At 37.6% G+C, this 24,330-nt stretch overlaps 1 protein-coding gene across 2 annotated transcripts; it reads right to left on the reverse strand.

Annotated features, from left to right (window-relative positions):
- Positions 1 to 57: 57 nt before the first annotated feature.
- On the reverse strand, positions 58 to 18,915 carry LOC108676728. Of its 2 annotated transcripts, none has more exons than XM_018164869.2 (11): positions 18,439 to 18,915; positions 14,770 to 14,958; positions 10,609 to 10,733; positions 9,912 to 10,040; positions 9,171 to 9,295; positions 7,708 to 7,974; positions 7,280 to 7,426; positions 6,651 to 6,844; positions 5,561 to 5,898; positions 4,901 to 5,240; positions 58 to 4,528 (listed from the first exon to the last, which is right to left on the reverse strand). In XM_018164869.2, the coding sequence occupies exons 1-11, from the start codon at positions 18,801 to 18,803 to the stop codon at positions 4,117 to 4,119; spliced, it is 2,631 nt and encodes an 876-aa protein (XP_018020358.1). In that variant the 5' UTR covers positions 18,804 to 18,915; the 3' UTR covers positions 58 to 4,116. The 2 variants fall into 2 exon arrangements, with proteins under 2 accessions (XP_018020358.1, XP_018020350.1); XM_018164861.2 differs by having other exon boundaries at positions 4,895 to 5,240.
- Positions 18,916 to 24,330: the final 5,415 nt, after the last annotated feature.

Raw genomic sequence — 24,330 nt, forward strand, 5'->3', positions numbered from 1 at the left:
CAAAATAATTCTCTTTTACCATATCAGTGTTAATTAAAAGAGATTAAAGACAAGACGCAATATTTGAACACATGTACACAAAGCAGGTTGTCTGAAAATGAAGAGGCTATAAAAAAAACGATGACATCACACTCCTCTTTATACAGTTTGTTCAAGTCTGAACAGAGCTTCCTTCACTGAACGATCGATTACTAATTATCTACCGATCATGTTATACTTAAAAATTGAATAAAATAAAAATTACAAATTTGATGCTCACTTGCTTCTTTGCTCGCTTGCACACTATAAACATGATCAATCCATAGGAAATTTGTGAGCATGGCAACATGATGCCAAACTGCAGCACATTTGACATTCGCGTCACTATTTTTTCGGGCCAAACATTTTTGGGTCAACTATTGCACATTTGATGACCAGAAACTCGTCATCACAAATAAATTTCATCGTTTATGCCAGCAAAATGTTAAACTGACTTCTCACACTAGGTCAGTGAAAAATGAACAAGCATGGAAAATAGAAACAGAACCAACATTAAGGACATCAGAGAGTTATTTCGTCGAGAAAATTGTTATCGTCAGGTTTGAGGGCCATGAAGAAGGACGTCTCTCCACTAACGTTTCTGCAGCATAACCGTCGTTTCTGAGTGGTGTAGAGAATTTCGGTGTATAAAATATTGCCAAAAATCATAAAAACATTTTTTTGGAGCAATGAGATTCTTGACAACCAATCTACCCCATTATCATTTGACCAGAAACTAATGCCAATTAAGTTGCTTGATGAAACTCTACTTCGTGGCAAGTTGTTGCGGCAGTGTCAGTAGTGCGAGACAGAAGAGACGAGAGTTCGTCTGATCGCAGTCCACACAACGTAAAGGATTTCACACGTATACATTTTTATCCCTTAAATTATCATACCCAGATAATTCGTGGAACTAATTGTTTCGTTAGTCATGGTAGGAAAGATGTAGGAAATATACAACTAAAGATCTGGGCGGGAGGGAAGAAGCCTTGGGGGTGGTAGGCCCTGACTAATGACAGTACTATGACATGCAAGTCGTGTTGAACGGAACAGGACTAATAAAATTCACACCTTGTGCCTACATGGATATTAATTTTTCATGGTCATAAAGCCGTACAGTGGGCAGGAGTACGACAGTCCCCTTTTTTCCGTCAAAAGGAAGTGCGTTCACATGTTATAAAGAAAAATAATAATAATAATGATGAAACACACAAGGAGCGCAAAGCAAGCAAACTAACTACCTTAGACATGTAACGTAAAAATGTACAATTATTAATCCCAAACAAATTCAGAAGCCGCGTCGTCATAAACAATTGAATAATTACAAACACAAGAAACCATAACTTTTCAGATGATCTAACTTACCAGTGACACTTTAATAAATTATGAAGAAATAGGAGCAATAAATAATTTCGAACCAAGTTCTGCATTTTATAATTTAATTTTTAGGGATATCCTAACGCACGCTGCACAAGCTGAAGCAATTTCTCTGAATTCGCCATCACTTTCAGCAACATCAAAAACACAATTAACAACGGGTTGTTCGTGTTGATTTCAGAGCCGATGTGTTGATTTCAAAGTGCGAAATCTACATCCAGATACTCAATTAACTTTTTACAGTCTATGTTGCTTGACACTCAACGACAGTATATCATAAAAAAAGTAAAATGACAAGTCAAAGAAAATTGAAAAAAACAGCAGCTGGTTAGCGTGGCGAGGTAAGGAATAAACATAAATCAGCAGCTATGTACAATATTTCCATGAAATAACTATGATTAAAACTAAGGCTAAACCGACGCGATCTTAGCGGTTATCTAAACAATAACAAACAAATAAACGCAACAAATTCAATGAACATGCAGAATGACTAATGAACCTCAGAATATAATGTAAGGTTCTAAAGAAATTTGTACAGTGATGCCTTCAAGACAAAAAAAAGCTTCGTAAAGTCAAATCATCTTTAAATTTGAAATAAATTACACCAAACAATAACGTTGTGAACAGAAAGTCAAAAAATAAAGGTACGAATATTAGTACAAAAAGAAGCAAACAATGCCCGCAGCATAAGCGAGGCATATAGAAAATATAATATAAAACTACAAACAACGCTTTTGACCGATACTAGAGTACGTTTTGTAATGGATACGCTTTCTTTCTATTGAGATCTAGAAACCAATCTTTGAATAGCACTGACTTTAAATAGAAAGGTGAGCTGAAATCTTGCATTCCATAATTTATACGCTGCTTGGTATCGTACTTCTAGTAAGTAAAAAAATGTATTAAACGTCATGAAGCACTAGAACCGCTCCAACTCTCACACTTGGTAAGATTGAAAGTATAAAGGGATTGTTTCTACCGACAAAAACATCACACGCTCATACAGCATTCACCCAATGCACATGAGGCTGGAAAAGCAGGGCATATTGCACACAATATGTACAGACCACATCAACAACGTTCGGTCCTGCGGGTTCTCTTTACATAGAGACATACATTTTTTTCAGAGTATGCTTGTTACTTTCGGCAATCGTGCGGCGAACAAGCCTAAGCTCGAGTTGATTATGAATAACATAGTGCTCAAGTTCAACTTAGAACATCACATTAACGTGTCGAGACGCTTCAAATTAAACATTGATTGTCATGAAATAGACGGTAACAACTGATTTATTTATAAATTTTAATTACAGAGCAAGATTTGATTGCAGCAAGAATCTACGTTGATATTAAAGCATGCGTTATTGACTTGGCAGATGGAAGCCTCCTGATTTCTCCAGTAACAAAGAAGCGCAGGAATATAATTTTAATATTCGCAGTGTGTTCATGAGCAGCGAAAAATAACAAAGTTTTTGGAATATGAGTTCAAATTTTCCTAGATTCGAGTTTTTAAAAGTGTTCAATGAGTGTAAATTGAACGCTATTTGTATGGAAATGTAAAATTTTGAGAACTTACGAGCAGAAAAACGAAATGAAATAAAGGTTTTCAGCGTTTTTTTGAGGCAAGAAACAAAATTAAAGAGTACTGAAAGAACACTTTAACCCTAAATGCATCAGTTCGTTTAAATTAATATGCCAATAAGTTTGTTTGTACCTTTATTGATTATTTTTCAAAGCTCCTGCCCTTATTAGAAGCGTGCTGCAACCACGGACAAAACTGATGAAAGTTATGAATTCATAATTCCATCTATGATGATAGTGAACTATCCAGGTTCATGCTGATCGGCATCTTAACGTTTCTATTCTTCCACTCCCTGGTAACGATTAAAAAAGACTCAGAGAAGTTCATAAGTTCTAAACTCCGCTCATTGGCGGCGTTTGCTAGATATGCTAAAGCTACAAGCGTTATTACTCAACTAGCAACGGCAACGTTATATCGGAGGAGTACATATACTATAGAAATTAATCTAAGTTGAATTTCTCTTTCCTCCCCTAAAAAGGCTAGTAAACGCACAAATTATATAATTAATGGGTACGGGAAGGTTTCAAGAAGTATGTGGTGGTATTTACATCAAATACAAACACGCTGTCACGATGGGGCAAGAATCAAACGAGTCAAAATTACCCTGAAGAATTTACCCGTTTCCGGGCGATGCATAAATTTTGTAAATATAAGTTGAGCATAGGGATTATTATTGTACTGGGTGAAGACTGAGATGTCAGGAGTAACCAAGGAATAACAATGAAGGTAACGGAAGCTAAAAAACTTAATGCAGAAAAATATCACCATTTAAATTAAAAAGTTTAGTTGTCGGGTGGCACGAAGATGAATATCATCATTCAAATTAAAAATTTTTGCTATGGTCGATAAACAAATATAACTAGTTGCTCAACAATGAGGTTGAGAGAGGTATTTGAAGATGATATTTTATCAGAGGAGAGTATTTTTGCTCACGCCATTCCTTGGCCCTGGACTATAGTTACGAATTTCCTGGACTATAGTTTCGAGTGGAACGCAGCAAAACACCCAATATATAAAGCATATTTTTCATAAGTGTATATGCACAGGAAAAATCCATGATGGTGCATGAATATTGTTTGATTCTTGCCCCAAAAGAGCGATATCCTGAGAAGCAATATTGAGTTAATGAGCAGCAACGGACGTTAAGGAACATCACAGCGAGGCTTCTTAAGCACCGGCTCAACTGTGGAAGTGAGAGTTCCTCGAGCTTCATTATCTTCAGAAATTTGCATCTGTTTCGTCTGCATGAAAGGAGGCTTGAAAGTTGTCTCCTGCTGTTGGTGAGTCACGACTGTTACCGTGCCGTTATTACTGCTGTTACTGTTGATGCCGTTATTGGAGCTGATAGCCGTAGCGTAGACCATGTGTGATGGCGTCCCTTGTTGAGGTTGGCCACACGAGACAATCCCGAGCATGACAGGTTTTTGAGGCTTGCAGCTGTTGCCGTTGCTGTTGACAGCACCACTGCTGTTGTTGACGGTACCGCTGTTGCTACTTCCAATGGTGTTCGCGCTTATCACTCTCCTCATCTCACCATTGACGGAAACGTAGCTCCTGAAATTAAATTATCGGTAAGAGGCATGAACATTAATATTGGTAAAAATTCAAAGTCAGCAATGAAAATCAAAGGAAAATTGCAACAGAAAATTGGTTACAGCAATGCAGTTTCTTGCTCTTTTCATTCAATCGACAATAATTTGTCCACATTGTATCAACAATCAAATGCAAAAAATAGTAACCCGCAAAAAATGAAAAAGGTCACCATCTAGACTGAACACAGGATTTAAATTACTGGGATAAATATATCACAGAAACAATGTACAAAAGAGGTAGAAATATATTTGAATTTCGTTATTCAAATGATCAACATGTTTATCTTCAGATTTAAAATTAGCATGCACAGCACACTTTCTGTCTCACCCATACTTGCTCAACCCAGACGGCAGGAGAACTTGGGTTGGTGTCTGGTCAGAAGTCGTCTGCTGGATAACAACTTGTTGCCCGCCGCTGGTATCCACTTTAGTCATCCCGCTAATAGTCCTGACCATACCTCCAGCACAACCGGCATCAGTGATGCCACCCACGGTCTTCACGATGCCGGTTGACGTGTCCATGAGGCCGCCCAAGGTTTTGACCACGCCGCCCTCGATGATCCCACCTACGGTCTTCACGACACCGCCGTCTACGATGCTGCACCCCTCAATGGTTTTAACGACAGTCCCAACGTTGTTAGCTCCACTGGTCGTGGCGAGTATATATTTGCCTCCTGTAAAATTGAGAAATAATTCAAGAAGATAAAATGTGGGACTAAAACGCTTAAAAAAATTACCTAATGAATTCCCAAGGAGTTAAAATCTTTTGACGTTCAACGATAGAGCGTCTGACGTTCAATGATTGAACGTCTAACTTTGAACAATTGAACGTCTAACGTTCAATCGTTATCACTTATTAAATAAAACAAGAACTCTTAAGGTCACTTAGGTTCTTTGAAGTTGTAAGATTGAGCAACAAAATACGAACGATAGATAGTACGCCAATGATCAATGCCTGGCGAAGAAATAACGAAAAATGTCAACGAGACGAAACCTTGAGAAGTGATGTGGCGCACAGGAGACGCAGCAGCGATGACGTCACAATGCGCATCGCCTAAGTCATCGTCGCGGTAGTGGAGCGTAGCGGTGCCGCCCTCGTGATACAGTGACGAGTTCGAAGAGTCGGAGAAATGAACCCCGGATGACGAAGTGGACGTGTTTTCGGAAGTGAAATGATGCGACTCGGCTTGGTAAGAGTGAGAGTCTCCCTGGTAGTGGTGGGAGTCGTGAGAGTAGTGCTCTGATGGAGAGGGGGAGCCCTCTCGAGAGAGGGAGTCGGGAGTCACCAATCCACTCATCCCAACATGAGAGGGAGAAGTTGGTGCTGAGCGACTGGGGAAAACGATCTCAATTAACACCCAACAACAAATAAACAAGGACAAACAAATTCTGTAATGCAAATTTAATCAACTAGGCACACGGAAGACACATAGAAACACACACATAGGCTTGACAGAGAAAGCCAATTGCAATGAGAACAGCATCGGGAGGAAAATGGCAATTCTATCTAACAAGAAAAAACACAACATGTGCTGACGGAATAAGTGTAAGAGTTATTACAGCAGGGTACTTGGTAATAACTATTATCAATATTATTCAATCGCTAGCAAAAATCAAATCATGTGAAACGCAACGCATTTATTTAAAAACAAGTTAGATTATTGATATGAAACCTTAAGGCCCGCGGCAGATGATGAAAATAACACTATATCCGAGCAGAGGAACCAATCTGGTATGAAGCTAATTACCAGATAATTTAATCAGATTAATTAATAACCATCAAACCTGATTTAATTGGTAGAAAATGAAGCATTCAAAGAATCAAAACAGCCGCAAAAAACTAGGAAGGATAAAATAATTAGTAGATATGTTAGAAAATGGAGCATTAAAGAATCAAAACGGCCGCACAAAAACTAGGAAGGATAAAATAATTAGTAGATATGTTAGAAAATGAAGCATTCAAAGAATCAAAACGGCCGCACAAAAACTAGGAAGGATAAAATAATTGGTAGATATGTCAGAAAATGGATCATTAAAAGAATCAAAACAGCCGTCCCATAACCCGACCTAAAGAATAATCATACCTAGCAGATATGTGAGAAAATGGAGCCTTGAAAATAGGCACGCCACGTTGCCGGCGCCGTTTAAAGGCCTGGTCTACGAGCTTCACTTCGCTGGGCGGATCAATGCGCCAGAAGCTGCCCTTTCCTGGCTCCTCTTGAGAGCGCGGGACTTTCACGAAGTATCGGTTCAGCGATAAGTTGTGACGGATAGAATTCTGTTTGGTAGAAGCAATTAATGCAAGCTGGTGCCTACATAGGACGAAGAAATGTGGATTTGAAAAAAATTCTCCCATCCCTTAAAGCCCAAAATTTAATGTAAAGTATATGCCATGTGGGAGTAACAAAATAATGTCATTAGTCTAGTTTGCAGATTTATATAAAATAATTTTTTTATTAGAGCGCAAACTTTCAATTATATTATTTTAAAACTAATGCCAACTTCAATAGTTCTTATTAATACTTTTGCATGCAAGATTGCATTGAACTTTGCATCTTTCATGCGGACTAAAATATTTTGTTCAAACACAAATAGGAGCCACGTTTACTCATTATAATCCTGATTTCATCTAGGGCACTTGGGGTACGTTAAATATAATAACAAGAACGCAGCTTCCTTATCAGAGACTTGTTTGCAAGGGGAACACTCATACCTGCCAGCCTTTATCAGCAGTACGGTAGTAAGGATAGTTCTTAGTGATGTAGGAATATATGCCGCTGAGTGTGAGCTGCTTGTCCAAAGCTGAAGATATGGCCTGGACAATCAGCTGGGCGTATGAGTACGGAGGCTTCGAGTCATCCTGCACATAAAATTAAATCTCGATAATGCGATCTGTTTACTACGGAATCGAGAAGAAAAATTAGGATCATGGAATAAGGAACTAATATTCATCGTATTAACTTACTATAAGAATGCTTTGACTATTATTTAAATCAGTGACTTGCTTGTGATAGTATTTTTATGCAGTTAATCTACATAAATGTCTCACCCCAAGGGAATGGCTATCCTACACTTTTGAGGCAAGAAAGAGCCTATACAGAGATAATCCTATGAGTTGGTCAAATGGAATAGATGACTCACCTTAGCTCCAGGTGGGCTATTAGGCTGATCAGGAGGATGTGGCGATGTGAAGTAACCGCTTTCCTCTGCACCGACCGACAGAAGGCCTCCGCTGGCACTGCTGGAAGCGTGAATGCCGTTGTGGGATCCACCAAGACCACCGCTCTCTGAGGCGTCCAACACAATACCTGAGCCTGTCACGCCATCATCGGCGTATTGAGCCGTCATTGCTGCTGGTGATGAGTCAAAGATGATACCAGAGGCGTCGATGTAGGTCTCCGGCGCGTTCTGAAACACACGTTTGTAAATTGTACGGCCAAATTAAGAATAATGAACACTAAAACATTCAACAATCATGAATATCCAATATTTTCGAGAATTCAAAAACTGTTAGCTGTCAAAAATATTTATTGTAAGAAGCTATTACTGTATTGTTTACAAAGAGACCTATGATAAAAAATGGGATTTGCATTAGAATTGCGGTGGATTATAAAAAATAAGTTCTGAAAGATTATCTTGACTGGTGACTTAATATCTACCTGAACTTGCCAAAATTTATCAGATTACCGTTGTGTGCATGTTCTAACGGGCCTTTAACATTAAATGCATGCAACATTACCTTTTGGATCAGCTTAACATTTGTATACATTCTACTGACGCTCACGATTATAAACCTTAGCTGGTTTGCCAGCATTTCTTTTGCCTTCACTACGAATTCAATTTGCATATTCGCTACAATACACAAGCTTCATAGACTTTGGTTGCTGCTTGTCTAACTATTTAGGCATCTTTAGCCGATATGAAACTAATGAGCGGCGTCTAAGGGTGCTTAGGTAGGTAACCTCTATCTCTATGATGATAACAGGCCATAAACGATCACTTTTAGACATCAAGACATTTCTATGCTAACTAGCTATAAATGACAACAGTCAGCATTCAAGACACATCTCAATGGATTTATGAGTTTGTTTCATCGAAGAAGCGCCTTTTTATTCCAACGCCATGTCCCAGGTGGGGTACAAATGTAAGCCAGTAACAGATCTCAATGAGTGCTAGCTAGCCATAAACAATAAAGGTCACATGTTGAAAAAAATGTTGGTTAAGGGTTGGTTTCGTTGGGTGAACGTTTTTCAATGGCAGATGCCTGGTGGGGCAAGACTGTAAGCCAGTAACAGATCTCAATGGGTGCTAAGTAGCCATAAACAATAAAAGTCACTTGTTGAAAAAAATGTTGATTAAATGTTGGTTTCGTTGGGTGAACGTTTTTCAATGTCAGATGACTGGTAGGGTAAATCTGTAAGCCTATAACAGACCTTAATGGAGGAGCTGGAAACTTAACCAATAGTGACTTAACTTAACTTAACTTACTGCTAATTAACTTAACCCTATAACAGACCTTAATGGAGGAGCTGGCAACTTAACCAATAGTGACTTAAATTAAATTAACTTAACTTACTGCTAATTAACTTAACCCTATAACAGACCTTAATGGAGGAGCTGGCAACCATCAATGTCGCCGGTCCCCCAGACGCAAGGATAGTCGCGCTGCCGCCGTCCCCCGCCATGCCGGAGTTCAGGGTTACGTATTCCTCGCCCGGTGCTAGGGTCACTGGAAATTTATTCTCAGGTTAGGGAATTAAAAAAAAACGGAAAAAATATAACTCAGTACTCACAGCAGTGAGTGACAGAGAGGGCATTTTCTCAAAAATTAACGAAAACGGGAAGTCACGGACAGACAGACGGACATGACGAACACAATAGGGTTTTTTTCCATAAATGAGAAAATGCGCTAAGAACATTAGCTGTTTAGAAATAAATTCTAAATTTAGAGGGTGAATAGCACTTGGAAATAGATTAAATTTTTACCAATTTTCATGTTATTGTAAAAATGCAGAAATTACAGTAGAAATTGATTGTTAAAAATTAATAGAAGGTTTTGCTCTGCGTTACGCAGATGGAGCAATGCTACCGTATATAATTCTTTCAGTATGTTTGCTGATGCTGAATATGATAAGTTTTCGAATATTAATTCTTTCGAAAATATTTGGGACGTTGCAATAAGGCCGGTTCAAGCAAAACTAATTTGTCAGAAATTTAGTGAGCTGGAAAAAAAAAACTTTACTTTGTAATACAAATAAATTGTTAAAAAAGATAATTTTTATTACAAAATCAATAACTCTGAAACCAACTCCCCATTAAATTGAACACCCAGAGTTAAACCCTACTTTTAATTTCCGTGTTTCTGAGAGCAGCCACAGCCGCGGGTGGTCCGCCATGTCGGACAGTGAACTGCTGCTTAGTGCCGTCCGCACTCGAGGAGCCCTCAATGCCGCTTGCCGATAGCATCACCGCGCCTGTCACGCGACATTTTTTTTCAATTTGGTAAGAAAAAGTTATCACTTCATGCTTCTAAAATTGATCAAATAAATAATTTAAGGAGATCAATGTCATATTTTCTAAGCTATCAAAAAATATGTAAAAAATACTTCTTATGAATATATTAAAATTAAAATTAAAAGGTTTCGCCCGCCTTAGATCTGCTTCGTTCTGTAGCAGCATGAACATTCTGCATTCATGCATATACAACTAGTTGCCATCTTAGATCCGTAAGTTAAGATTCATCCCACTGCAAAGGGCAGCATTCTTTTGTACTTTATCCTGCAGCATTATTGATGACCACAACTGCCCAGTGCGTAAAAACTATATATTTTGAACTCATGTTTTCTTCTTGGCCTATACTTTCAAAAAAAGTTAAGAGATCGTAAGTTCATCAGCCAATCATTGACGGTCTTTCAAGCAAAATCCACCAATCATAGATAAGAAAATAGAGCGTAAGTACTTACGTTCACTTAGCGAGTTTTGAAAGTATAGCCCCTGATCTATAAGAAAATAACTTTCCACCTGCAGAAGAAAGCAACCCACCTGCAGCAGGTGTAGGTGCTGGAGGTTGTAAGCCTAAGCGTCGTCCCAGGGCTGCTCCGCTGACGTGGCTGATGCCGCTGCTGCCATGGTACGAACGCGGCGACGTCGGACAAGAGTTCGCGGCGCTGTAACAAGCGTGACATGAGAGTTGGCGGTGCTGTAACAAGTGTGACATGAGAGTTGGCGGCGCTGTAACAAGCGTGACATGAGAGTAGGCGGCGCTGTAACAAGCGTGACATGAGAGGAGGCAGTGCTGTAACAAGCGTGACATGTGAGGAGGCGGCGCTGTAACAAGCGTGACATGAGAGGAGGCAGTGCTGTAACAAGCGTGACATGAGAGGAGGCGGCGCTGTAACAAGCGTGACATGAGAGGAGGCGGCGCTGTAACCAGCGTGACATGAGAGTTGGCAGCGCTGTAACAAGCGTGACATGAGAGGAGGCAGTGCTGTAACAAGCGTGACATGTGAGGAGGCAGCGCTGTAACAAGCGTGACATGAGAGTAGGCAGCGCTGTAACAAGTGTGACATGTGAGGAGGCGGCGCTGTAACAAGCGTGACATGAGAGGAGGCGGCGCTGTAACAAGCGTGACATGAGCTGGCGGCGCTGTAACCAGCGTGACATGAGAGTAGGCAGCGCTGTAACAAGCATTAGTGATGACTAGTGAATGAAAAAAAAGACGATGCATGCAATTAAAGAAATCCTCTTGGCCTGTACGTATTTAATGCAGATATTTTATACATGCATCAACAAACTCAAGATGGAAGCCTAGAAGATTGCATGGCAACTGTAAAAATAGGCTAAATGCATAAGCTTCAGACATAACAAATTATACACTACTATATGCTAATGCAGTAAGAAATAAATAATATACGAGACCTGAACCGCTGGATAAAGGAACGAGCTGGTTTACTCTGAGTCAAGATGGTTAAAAAAAAGGTTGCCGCAGCCATCTATTTGTTTTTAGCTGCGAGCTCGCAGCATACATGACGTGTCAGAAATTTCGTTGGACTTCGGTAATTTTTGAAATTTTTTGTGTGCGTTTTTTTTTGAGGACTGACAATGTGATATATAAAATCGCTATTTGATCGCGCTTACACAATACATGTTGATATATGGCAAAATGGTGAGGGTGAGAATGAATTTACTTTTTGAAATTAAATTTTCAAATTTCGTATGCGTAAATTATATTTAAAAACATCACTTTTAATTTGAACATAAAACTGAGATCAAAATTTGAGTTTCATTTTGAATACCTGTTGGAACGGGTTTTTTCAAGGTAGGTCAGATTAAAAATTTAAAAACAGGATAGGCATGTTGGGATTCCCAAATTTTAGGTAGGTACTATCCCGGACCCGGACAACCCTGGGTTAAGAAAAGCTGCTAGTAAGAAATGTTGTAGCACTATTAATATCATTGGAAAACTATGGTGTAACTCGAATGTTACACCACAGTGCGAGGTAGCAGTGAGAGAACCGGATGAAGATCGTTTTTCTGGTGAATATGAAAATTGCTGTTTACTTATTTTCTACATCTGAGCGGTGAGAGGGAAGAATTATCGTTATAGTAAATACGTCTATGCCTATAACACACATCGCTAGTCATTTGGTAACCTTGGCGGGACGATAGCGCCAAAACAAACCATGATCACGCGCAGTCTGTGATTGAGTAAACACAGAGATAAGGCCAACAGCAACTACTCGATAAACTTCCATATCATAGTTTGAAACGGTCAAGATAAGACAACCTTCAAGGTATCGCACAAAAATCAACGCTGTTCTCAGAAAACTTTATAAACATTTCAATCGCTGTTATTCTACGTAGAAAAGATACGATCTTGCATAATATTCAATCAGGCAATCAGGAGATCGTACAGAAGATATACAATCGTCGGACGGGATACGAATTCGTTACAACAGGAAACACTATTTAGTTTTAAAAATCATTCTCTATAGTTTGCTTGCGATATATCGCGAGGTCAAAGTAGGTTTCCGTTCTCATGGTGAATATTTCTAAAAGTAACTTGAAACGCATTAATTTACAATAATCAATAAAATAAATTCAACTATTACCTCGAACACTTTCAAGTACGCGCGGTTTTTAACATGCATTGAAGGCAGGCAAACAAGACGGGGTTTCAAGAACAAAATAATTGATTTACAAACAAATTTCACGAAGATAATAAAGTCAAGTCGTGAATGAGCATAACTGCAATTAGACATTTATTTTAAATATGAATACCGAATTAAATAGTTTCGCTGCGAAAACAAATGAATCTCTACGGAAGTGAAAAGGTACACAAACGAATTCCTCACTCGATTGGAGACAAAGTAATTGAAATTGCACCTTGCATCAAGGCAAGAAGCGGCAGCTAACAACAGTGGCATGCCGATGTGAGTGCGAGCTTTGTTTACATTAGTGACGTCACAAGCGTCAGCGGTTCACCCCTTGCCACTACACTTGGTATGCTTGATATCACCACTAGAATAGAATAGAAGTGTCGGCATTGAAGAAATGGGCCCATGGCCTGTTGCCGATTCTTGAATTTTTCTTGACTTGATTCACAAGGGATCCGGCCTTTGGAACCCGATCTTTCCATAGCTGACGATTGATTGAGATAGCTGCTGGACTTATTGCCTGCTCCGTAATTTGCTAGGCCACTGCTCCCTTATTTAGCTAGTTAGTTTCCCGAACTGTGCACGTGTAATTATTCTCTTTTTGGCTTACACTAAGAACGGTCTATAACGAAGTTACAGTTCGTTTTACCAACCTAGGTCACGCAGTTATTTTCTCCTTAGTTTCGGAATCAATCTGCGTCACACAGGTCGTTTTCTCGTCAGTTTCCTGAACTGTCTACATCACACAGTTCATTTTCTCGTTAGTTCTCGAATTTATCTACGTCACACATTCAATTTTTTCGTCAGTTCCCGAATTTATCTACGTCACACAGTTCATTTTCTCGTTAGTTTCCGAATTTATCTACGTCACACAGTTCATTTTCTCATTACCTAGTTCCCGAATTTATCTACGTCACACAGTTCATTTTCTNTTGTTAGTTCCCGAATTTATCTACGTCACACAGTTCAGTTTCTTGTTAGTTCCCGAATTTATCTACGTCACACAGTTCAGTTTCTTGTTAGTTCCAGAATTTATCTACGTCACACAGTTCATTTTCTTGCTAGTTCTCAAATGTATATACGCCACGCAGTTCCTTTTTTCGTTACTTCCCGAATCCAGCTACGTCCCACGTTTCTTCATCTTATTAGTTTACAGAATAGGTTTAGTTAAACAGTACTCTTTCACATAAATTTCATAACTCTTCTAACATCACAGTCCTTCCTTGTTAATTTCACCAGTTGTTCATTTCACCAGTTGTTCCTCAGTTGCGTCATAAATTCCTTTTTTTCATTAATTTCCTTATTTATCCACATAGAACAGTTTTCTTTCCAGTTAGCAAGGAAATTGATTTATGAATAATAGAATGCCTAAATATAACAAAAAGAGCTACGCATGTAGAAGTAACCCCAAAAAACATTAAAAATTAATCCATTATGACCTAGAAATAGAATATTTTCATATATATATATACATCAAGTACCAAAATGATGTGAAAGATGAAGAGAGGCTTGCAGTCTATATCAAGAAGCACAATTGTAGCTGCAGCCTGACCAATGCAGCAAGTTCAAGCATTAGCCTAAATTAGCACAACACAAATAATGTGTAGAGGAATAAACATTCAGAGTTAATAAAATTTTCCTGGAAACTCCTGGGGTAATAAAAATTTTTTTTAACACATATGTAAATATGTTAAAATTTCTACTTTTAGCCTGCAAAATGTTAAAAGTGTTAAGGTGATTGGTGCTTCTTGCAAGTTTAGTGCATTTTTTAGTTCAAGTTTGGGATTTGCTTGATATTTTCCAATTTGAACTTTTCTAGAATATTTGTTTGATAATTTAATAGTACTCAAATTCTATCATGGAACAATCAACTATTTATAACATAATTTATGTCATTAAACAATAAATTTTATAACACAAATAAAAATGCTTAAAAACAAGGTTATTCAACTTCAGGTCGGGGTTGCAAACTCATATGTGATGAAAATACTTTGAACGTGTTAAGTCAGTGCATACATATTGGAACCAAAATGGAAAAATATCTTACCTTATAGTTCCAGTGGGAGAGGGGAATGGAGACGTGAGGTTAGCATCATCTTGTTCTGGTATGGAGATGCGCAGCGGCTGTAGCTTACGCTTCGGAGGGGATGCAAGCCGAGCAGGTGGTGGATCAAACTCATCAACTAGAGACTGAAATTGAATCTTGATGTTGGTGCTGGGGAATCTCATGGTGCATCTGAAACAAAAGTTCATGATGGATCTTAATGTTGGATGCTGGAGAGTCTAATGATGCATCAAATAAAAGTTCGTGATGAATCTTGATGTTTGTTTTGAGAAATTTTATAGTGCATCTGAAACAACAGTTCATGATGAATCTTGATGTTTGTGCTGGGGAATCTCATGGTGCATCTGAAACATGAATTAAATCTAAATAAATATATGGGTAAATTTCGATGATCATGCTCATAAATTTCATTTTGCAACTGACACATATGTTCAGTATGAACCTATATTTTGCCTGCTGAATCTTTGGTGCATCTGATGGATAATGAATCATTTTAGGAATTACTAAAATGGTAGAAAATCAAGGTTATTATAATTAGTTTTTGAATTTCTAGAATCAAATTTTATGATTTTGCGGTAAAAAACATTATAAATCAATAAAAAAAATAATACTTCAATCAACTTTAATTTTATGTATGGTTAATTTTTAGCACATTTTCTCATTTATGAAAAATAGCGCTATTGTGCTCATCATGTCCGTCCGTCCGTGACTTCACATTTTAATCGATAAGAAAATGTGCACTCCGTCAATCACTGCAACATTGTTGAATTTACATTTTTTAGGAGAATGTTAGATTGGGTTTAAGATTCATAATAAGCGACTCATGCCTAGTTTACTGTTGATTCCAGTTCTCCCATTAAATGAAGCAAAAGCATACAGGAGTGAACTCAAAAAAATAAAAACCTGTTAACAAAAATTGATGGTAATGGGATAAGTTTCAAGGCCATTGTTGAATTTACATTAAAAATTGAACAGAACTTGTAATAATTTAGAGGTTCATCTTAGTATTGAATGATGAGGGAAGTTACCAGTATTGTTATGAACCCTTTTGTGGGCAAGCATTGAAATGTGCAAAAATTTAAAATTTGTAATCCATTACAAGGAAGTATAAACCCTTCTAAAATCTGTTTAATCAGATAGATTATTTGAAATTTTGCATATTGAAGGAGTAAATCACAGTTGAAGAATTTAGTAAATACAGTCACTATGAAGTATGAACGCAAACAGAAATGTGTGTAATTTAAATGCAAATGTTAAGGATAACTATCCAACTTCAATTTACTACTATTTCATCAAATTAATGTAATTAATTAAATAGATATTGCTACTTCCATCTTTTAAAAATATGCAGAAAGAAATACAATTTTGCATTCTGGGTCAATAATTTCATTTAAATACTCAGATTTTATTTCTTGGGGATGGTAAGGGATGATGCTACATGCAGAATGATGGTCAGATAATTAAAGATTGGCAGAAGCATGGTAACATAGCAGAAAACACAAACTGGAGGCTGTTGTAGGTCTTTTTACAAGGAACTTTCAAGTGACCACTTATAGTAACTAGCCCACCAAAGGGTTAGATCAGGAAGCGTACTGGTATTTAGAAAAAAAATTCCATAAATTTTCCATGACCTGATTCTGGTAATCTTTGAATGTTAACTGAAAAGAGAGTAGTTGGCGCAGCAGAACCAAACTTTGCCAGAACATGTACAAGATGTGTGTCAAACCTATGCATCCACTTGTATATTTATTTGATCTTACAATTTTATTATAAATCCCTTTTTCTCTGCTGGTTCCAAATGGAACCACTCAGCATTAATGGGTTAACACATGCAGCACAGAAAAACAATTTCTTTTTTTCTTCATTTATTTGCAAATTTCATGACTTTCCATAACCTGAAATGAAATCCCATGACATTCCAGGCATGGAAAATGAATAATCAAATGTCACGATTTTCCAGGTTTTCCATGACCAGTATGCACCCTTAAGCATACAAAAAAAAAAAAAAACAGATACAAATTGCCAAAATGCAAGGGCTGAAATTTAAGGGAATATTCTAACTTTTAAAATGGTACAAGATACCATGCAAGCAGGTGACTTGCATGATTTTTAGTATTCACCTATTTGTAATACAAAAAGTCACAGAGTAAATACATGAAGCTAAAGAAATTATCAATAGTAACTATTTAACAGTAACAAAAAATTATATTAAACCAAAAGAAGCCACTAAGTCACCAATATCCAGAGTTAGGCAATTGTGTTGTAAAAATACCAACTGGAAAATCAGTCCAAAGCCACCCATGAATGAGGCAAAACATGCCCCTTTGCCTTGAATTGGAATTTTCCTACTTGTTTCTCAAATCTTGCAGCCCCAATATGACAAATTTCTAACACATTTGTAATTTTGCATCCCATTTGTGCACTTTTGTTATGAGGTAGGTAGGAAGTAATTCATCTAGCACTAGCAGGAATCTCATGGTTCCTAGATGGTGGGAAAGCTCTATTTGCAGCCCTAGGGTAAATTTTTTCCAAGCTAGGCAAACAGTTTGCCTCAACAATTTCACCTATTCCCATGGCCCTTGCCTAATTGAGACTAATTCCTTCTATAAATAGTAAGTAAAATATCAAATTTCTGACTAATTTTTAAAAATCATGTTTTGACAGTGACACATAATTTTTAGACAATTTTATCCAATATTCCAAATTGGATCAATCATCAAGATCAGATTTGTAGGCCAAAAAAGTATTCAGTTTTATTTATGATTTATTATCAAAACTACACAATCACCAGAATTAACAAAGCAAAAATTCTTCCCAAAAATACATGTAGAGAGGTATTTAAAGGTAAATATGATGGCAGATATAATAAAGATATTAAATTTTATGCCAATGTTGTGCCAAAGGCCTTCTGATAGTTGCTTGATCTCTGTACAGTGTAGCCTGTAGGCTAGTCTGGAAAAGTCCTATTTTTGTCTGAAATATCGCGGCTCTAATATCATATAATTTCAGTAGGTATGAAATCTCGCGGCTCGAATGTCATAAATTTTTGTTTGATTAAAAAATCGCGGTTTGCACTTAAATCACGGCTCGTAGAAATGGAATCACGGCTGGCAAATCCATAAAACCACGGCTCGAAAAATTCAGTCGCGGCTCGCCAAGTAGATATATTCCATACTAGCCTGTAGGTACATTGGAATTTAGATAGATGTGATTTCAAATTAATAAGTATTAAGTAATAAGCAATAATAAAGCAGCCAAATTTTTCTGAATATTAACATTTATGTCATTTAATAAATTTGAATCCACTCAAACTTTGTCTCAATTTAATTTAAAGAAACATCAATCTGAAAAAATTATGAGATGGAAATTGTTGAGAAACAGGTTTGACCCACTGTGAAATGAAATAATTTTAGAATTCATCATTTCACAAATTCATGTCCCAAAATAACTTGATACATTCAAATTATTAAGCCTTAAGGTCTAGCTACTCATATTTGTTATTTGTATAATAAGTAGTTAGTAGTTAGCACTACTTGGTCAAGTTGGTACTTGGTAGAATTAGAATGACTAATCACTTCATAGTCCTTTCATGAGAAGAACAGAGGCTTAATATATTATTATTATATTATACATAGAGCTGTGAATACTTACTGTCTAGGGAGGAGGAAAGGTGGTGCTCCTTTTCTTTGGAATACACCATCAACAAAGACTCCATTCTTTCCATTGCATTGCATGTAAAAGTAAGGTGTGTCAAAATAAATCTCAATATGCTTTCGAGATATAAAACTGTTATGTCCCATATTTACATCCACATCGCCTTTACTAGAATTTCGGCCGATAACGACACGACTCTGTCGAATCATGTATTCAAATTCTTTTCCTTCTAATCTTGCAATGGCAGTGCTGCCCTTGCTATCTGGAGACCACGGAACAACCGATGGGGAGGCAGGAGCAGATTTCTGAAGGGCTAGAAGTGCCCAAGCATGTTGATGGGGCCCCTTCGAAGGAGCTGACATTTGTGCGCCTACGAAAACTTCTATGACAGCTACAACCGGCGAAATTCCATAAATACGGCGCTAAGATTTACAACACCGATCCACCCGCGTGCGTAACACAACACAGGACACTGTCTCGTAGCGCTAATGTTAGAAAGCCCTCAAACTTCTATTTGCAGATAGCAACAATTGCAGCGCTGCTGACGTGGTGTTGGCAAATAAGTAATGGGTGATTTTGAATCAAATTTGAATAGTATCGAAAATTCGATAAGCAATGAAAATTTTCATTTCAAACGGTTCAATAATTGATATCACATATACGCATTTTAAGTGGTCATGTGTAAATTTTCCAAATAAGTCTCTTTTTTAGGAATAAATACAAAAGGACTTACTAGAATCAGAAGGAAATGCCTTATTATCTGCAAAATACCACATAAATATATTAAAATAAATTGAAAGATGGGTATAATTTGAAATTATCGATGTTGTACCTAACAGCCGCTAGAGGACTCTTTATACTCAACATTCTACCGTTATAAAAATCATTGACATCAGTAAAGACAAACAATATTAGTGCTATTTTATTTTTTATTTCATTATCTACATGAAAAATATTATCGTTGGTTGACACATAGGACATTGTATGGTCGATAAACAACCAATTTGAGTCTTTCTTTGAAGCAACACTCTGTAACGTTACCCAGAATGCACAGGCTGTAGTAACAAATACTTCCTCCGTTATTGTTTTTTGTTTACATTTCTTGTTTGTAAACAGAAGGAGCGATGGCTGATGTCACACAGATTTGAACCGGCATTTAGACTATTATTCATTACATGATTATAGAGTGAAGTTATTCAGAGATAACCTCCATTACTTAATAATATATTAAATCCAACAACAATACGATAATTCCGAATCACTAATGGCAATATATATTCTAATAATAAAACACATAGTTATAAATAAACACACAAATTTAGGTAATGTGTTACCGCAGGTAATTCGCAATTACTAATAAAGGGAACGTTTGGAAGCTTTCGAATTTAATTTATTGCGTTGTGAAGAGTAACGTGTAATACCCACTGTCATGTTGAACGGTGAAAAATATATATTTTGATAATAAATTTATATGCTTTTTCACTAAGATTTGATTACTAGTAATGAACATCCATTCAAACATGATGGGAAAATAACTAACATTTAAGAACTTTAGTTGAGAGAAAACGATATTTTCTGGCTGGACTGCATGATGTGTTTGTATCACTTGGGCAAATGGATGAGTTGACTTACTAACTTTTGCTCAAACAGTCGAACTCATATCTTAGAAACACTCGCCATCGAATTTGGAGAAAATAAGCCTAAGGTTGACTTTCTTCAAATTTAGCAATGTTTAGTGGTTTAGCAAAAGGCCAGTCTAGCCAATAAAAGTACAGTTCGTGATAGCGGTGTCAGCGTTGCAGATTAGGCAATGTTGTTGTTGTTGAGACCAATAGACCGTTGCAATGTTGAGACTGTTGCAATAACCATATGTGTGAATCAGCGTTGCGGATTAGGCCGTCAGGCCTGTCACCGATTCTGATCTTAGCAGAATAGAATCGGCGAATCTTCGCAGCTTGTTGCAGGTTTCGAACGCGCAACTAACTGCAACAATATCCAATGTGCTTAACCGCCCTGCCTGGTCGTCAAATTTGACCAGAAATGTTGCAGGTAGATGGGATCGAACCCGCAACTTCACTGCTTCAATCCTGGTACTCAAGTGTCAGAGCGGTATTGAATTAGGAATTCGACATACAGTTACATAAAAAAAGTAAATTTTGTACGACTAACTGGAACAATTGATCCTAAAATAGTTAGAGCGGTTAGCAGAAATTGATGCGTTCGTCGATAGGTAAACGTTTATTAGAACTTATTTGCCTAAATCCTATTAATACACTCATGGTGAATTGATCGATAATAGCAAGATCACCGTTTTATAACAAATTTCTCAACAACTGATGTGGTATGAATCTTAGAAACATAGGTCATATCAATTTAGCATACTAATTGCACTTTTCCTGGGGGCATCAAGAGACAAATTAAGTTTTAGCACAAAAAGCGTCGAAGATAAAGAATTCTAGGGATGATGCCGTAACTTGACGTGGTTATCTTACTGATTTCGCGCATGCGTAGGTCAGCCGTCAGTGATCTTTTGACTAGTAAATAAGTAAAATCTAACTCATGGTAGGCTCCTCGATGAATTGGTGTTACTGCTAATAAAGAAACAGAATCTATACATCGTACATAATTAAAAGGCGACTGAATCATTATCAAATTCGAGAGAAATTCCTTATCAGATTTAATTTGCATCTCAGGAGACGGTTGACGTATCAAGATAAGTATTCAATTTACAATCGATGCCAGATTTGCCCATGGTCATTTGAACGATGTTGTACAAAAATCTAAATACTCAAAGGGATTCGTTTCTAAGAAACCCTATACAGATTTTAAATAATCTGATGTCAAGTATATACGTACGTTTGTGTAAACGTGTATTATCTGTCATACACTGTGCACGTGTTGTCTCGTTTGCACTAAGCATAGTGAAGACTGCTGCATGTGCCACAAGATTGAAGGTGTCAGATACATCATGTCCAATGTCCATGCATTCTTGAGCTCAGACAAGCGACTCTTTGTTGAGACCCTGTTTAATTTCTTTGATTATTTGAATTCAATCTGAGTTGAGAAAACTCGTCTCGCAAAAAGGCGAAAAATCATAGAATCCTGCTGTGTGGCGAAATATTTTGTAACAGAACTAGCGTGTCCGCGAAAAGTTGCTAAATTTGTATTGCGATTCAACAATAATTTTCGTTCAATGTCGATTATTCGATAGGAATTAAAAGATTCGGAACATTGAAAATTCAGAAGAAATTACTATTTATCCCTTTCATCAAGTTAGGGTAATGGCATTGTCATCATGTGATTCATGTCCCTCGAAAATATTTGGAAATATGTATTTGGAAATACCGCTTTGAAGCTGATGTGTCGCTATTTAAAAGCAGTCGATGAAACCCGTACGAGTTTGTGAATATATGCTGCGTTAGAAAGTGAACATAAAAATTGTCCTTACCACCTACAAGAAGGGGCATTAGTTATTAAAATTGGGGGATCAAATTTTATATTAAACAAGAATTTCCACTGCATTTTTATATCGCGTACTCATTTTGCTGGCAACGGAGACAACGATTCAGTCTTAACTCTCTACCGCCTGACATGAGTAACGGGAGCAATATTTCACAAGCCTACTTCCTAAAAAGGATACTTTCTAGTAATAATATTAATAATAATAACTGTTTCGGCGATTAGTAGGCCGTAGGCCTGTCACCGATTCTCAACATCGCAGAATATTCACAGCATTTAGCGGTCTCGAACTCGCATCTCACTGCTACAATAGCGCGGCCTCCTCGCCGATTCTGACCAGAAACTGGCGCACAGAGCTGGGATCGAACCCGTGACTCTCTTCAATCTTGGTACTCTGAACTTTAACCACTGAGCGCAAAATGAATTGCACTGATGATTGCCGCCACGTACGATAACTTTGAAAGGTTCTCTGTTGCGTACAAACGTCCTCAGATTGCTACACTCAATAGTTTACGTATAATTTGATGTTCATTGAGAGTGACATGCGGCGGTACTAGGTTAAACTCCCAATCTTATGCTACCGGTCACCGGCAATGTTCGTGCAGAGTTCAAAATGAATGATCTTTTTGAAACAAGAATTTAGACAAAAGTACAATTGAATAAATTCACAGGTTTATTGGAGGAATTTTGGGCCAATTAATGGTCAGCATCGTTAAAGGTTTTTTTAGCCATAACAACGATAATGGTCAATATGGCAACGATAAATAACATGAATTGAACTGCTTAAATAGTCACTAATTCCTTAGACAAATGTTTTTAACACCAGCTTCTTTGCAACATGGAAAAGGATGATCCTTGTATGCATGCGTACGAATAGCATTCGTCTGCTCTATTGACGTGCAGAACTGTTATCATTTCGTCTAGTTTTAATCGATTAACCTAAGCAAGGTTATGTAAATCCGAATTTTTTCCTTTCGTTATTTGGTTTGATTTTTATGCCCTTCATAGGCCGATGAGTAAATAGCCATTTTTTTTGTATACGAACGTTGTTCTGAATGATCTTTCTCATTGCCAAGTCGGGCAATGCTTAATCTCGCCTGCATAGCTAGACGGCGCCGTTGAAGAGGCGTCGGTATTTATTAGGTACATTTTCCTCGTTAACGGCTGGACTTGATGGACTGAAATAGGCTAAATGTATTTAACCTCGTATGTAATGTTGTCATCTTTATCTCCTTCCAAATGTGTTATTTGTTATTTTCCCTTGAACTATTGAGATAGTATTCATTTAAATCTGCCAAATTGGAGCAAATGACTGCAGCAAACGTTCCAAAACTTGAATATGTTGCCATTTAGGCTTGCGCCCACTGCCTCGGCTGTCAAGTTTACAACAGGCTTTTCACTTGTATATTTATATGTATCCGCTTGTTTTTCTATATAGAGAATTATAAGTGATTTGAATATATTATAAGTTCTTGGATTCATCAGTACAAGTTTTGAGTGTTACTGATCAATAAGTGGCCTTTCGAGACCAGCTGGGCTCAAAGTCTCTAACTATCAGAAATAGTTAAGAGTCGTAACTCTTTCAGCCAATCACTGACGGATCTCCAAGCTAAACCCACAAAACGCGTCCGGTAAAACGGTTGCTATTTGTTCTTAAGCTGCTACGTGCACTTATGCCGCTATGCTAAACCCACAAAACGGGTTCCAGAAAACTGTCGCTATGTGTTCTTAAGCCGCTATACGAGTACCTATTCCGCTATACAGGGTGTCCCCAAAAAAACGATACCCAACTTTGAATGGCTGTAACTCGAAAAGTAATAGAGTTAAAAAATTTTGGAAGGTCAGGATTTGTTTCCTATGTTTTTCTGCATCTCTCCACCAAAAATTAGACAGATCGATGTAGCCATAAGCGTTTGATAGAACTTTCAGTGACATGTGCTAAAATCGTGCTTGCGCAAACTTTTAGCTTGCAAGATCATTTTGCATACTCATTACGTTGTCTTGACATGTTTTCTTTTCGCTGTTTGATTTTTAGCGCATTTTCTCATTTATGAAAAAATGCACTATTGTGCTCGCCATGTCCGTCTGTCCGTCCGTCCGTCCGTCCGTCTGTCCGTCTGTCTGTCCGTCTGTCTGTCCGTCCGTGACTTCATGTTTTCGTCTGCGACAAAAGGCGCTCTCTGTCACTCACTGCAGTGAGTACTGAGTTCCATTTTTTGAATCTTTAGTGAGACAAAAACATGGTAATCTCTGGTCTTTAACAAAACTTGCTTATACCGCTATATGTACATAAGCAAGCATTGATAGCACCTCCCTAGGATCAGTGCTTGTAAACAGTGCCTGCTGTTATCAAGGCTAATCAGAGAGCTGTGGCGGCGTATCCACGATGAGACGTCTTCTTCACTAGTCTACCACTGACCTTCACTGTGG

This window comes from Hyalella azteca, unplaced genomic scaffold (genome assembly GCF_000764305.2).
Source record: "Hyalella azteca isolate HAZT.00-mixed unplaced genomic scaffold, Hazt_2.0.2 contig2768, whole genome shotgun sequence".
NCBI lineage: Eukaryota > Metazoa > Arthropoda > Malacostraca > Amphipoda > Hyalellidae > Hyalella > Hyalella azteca.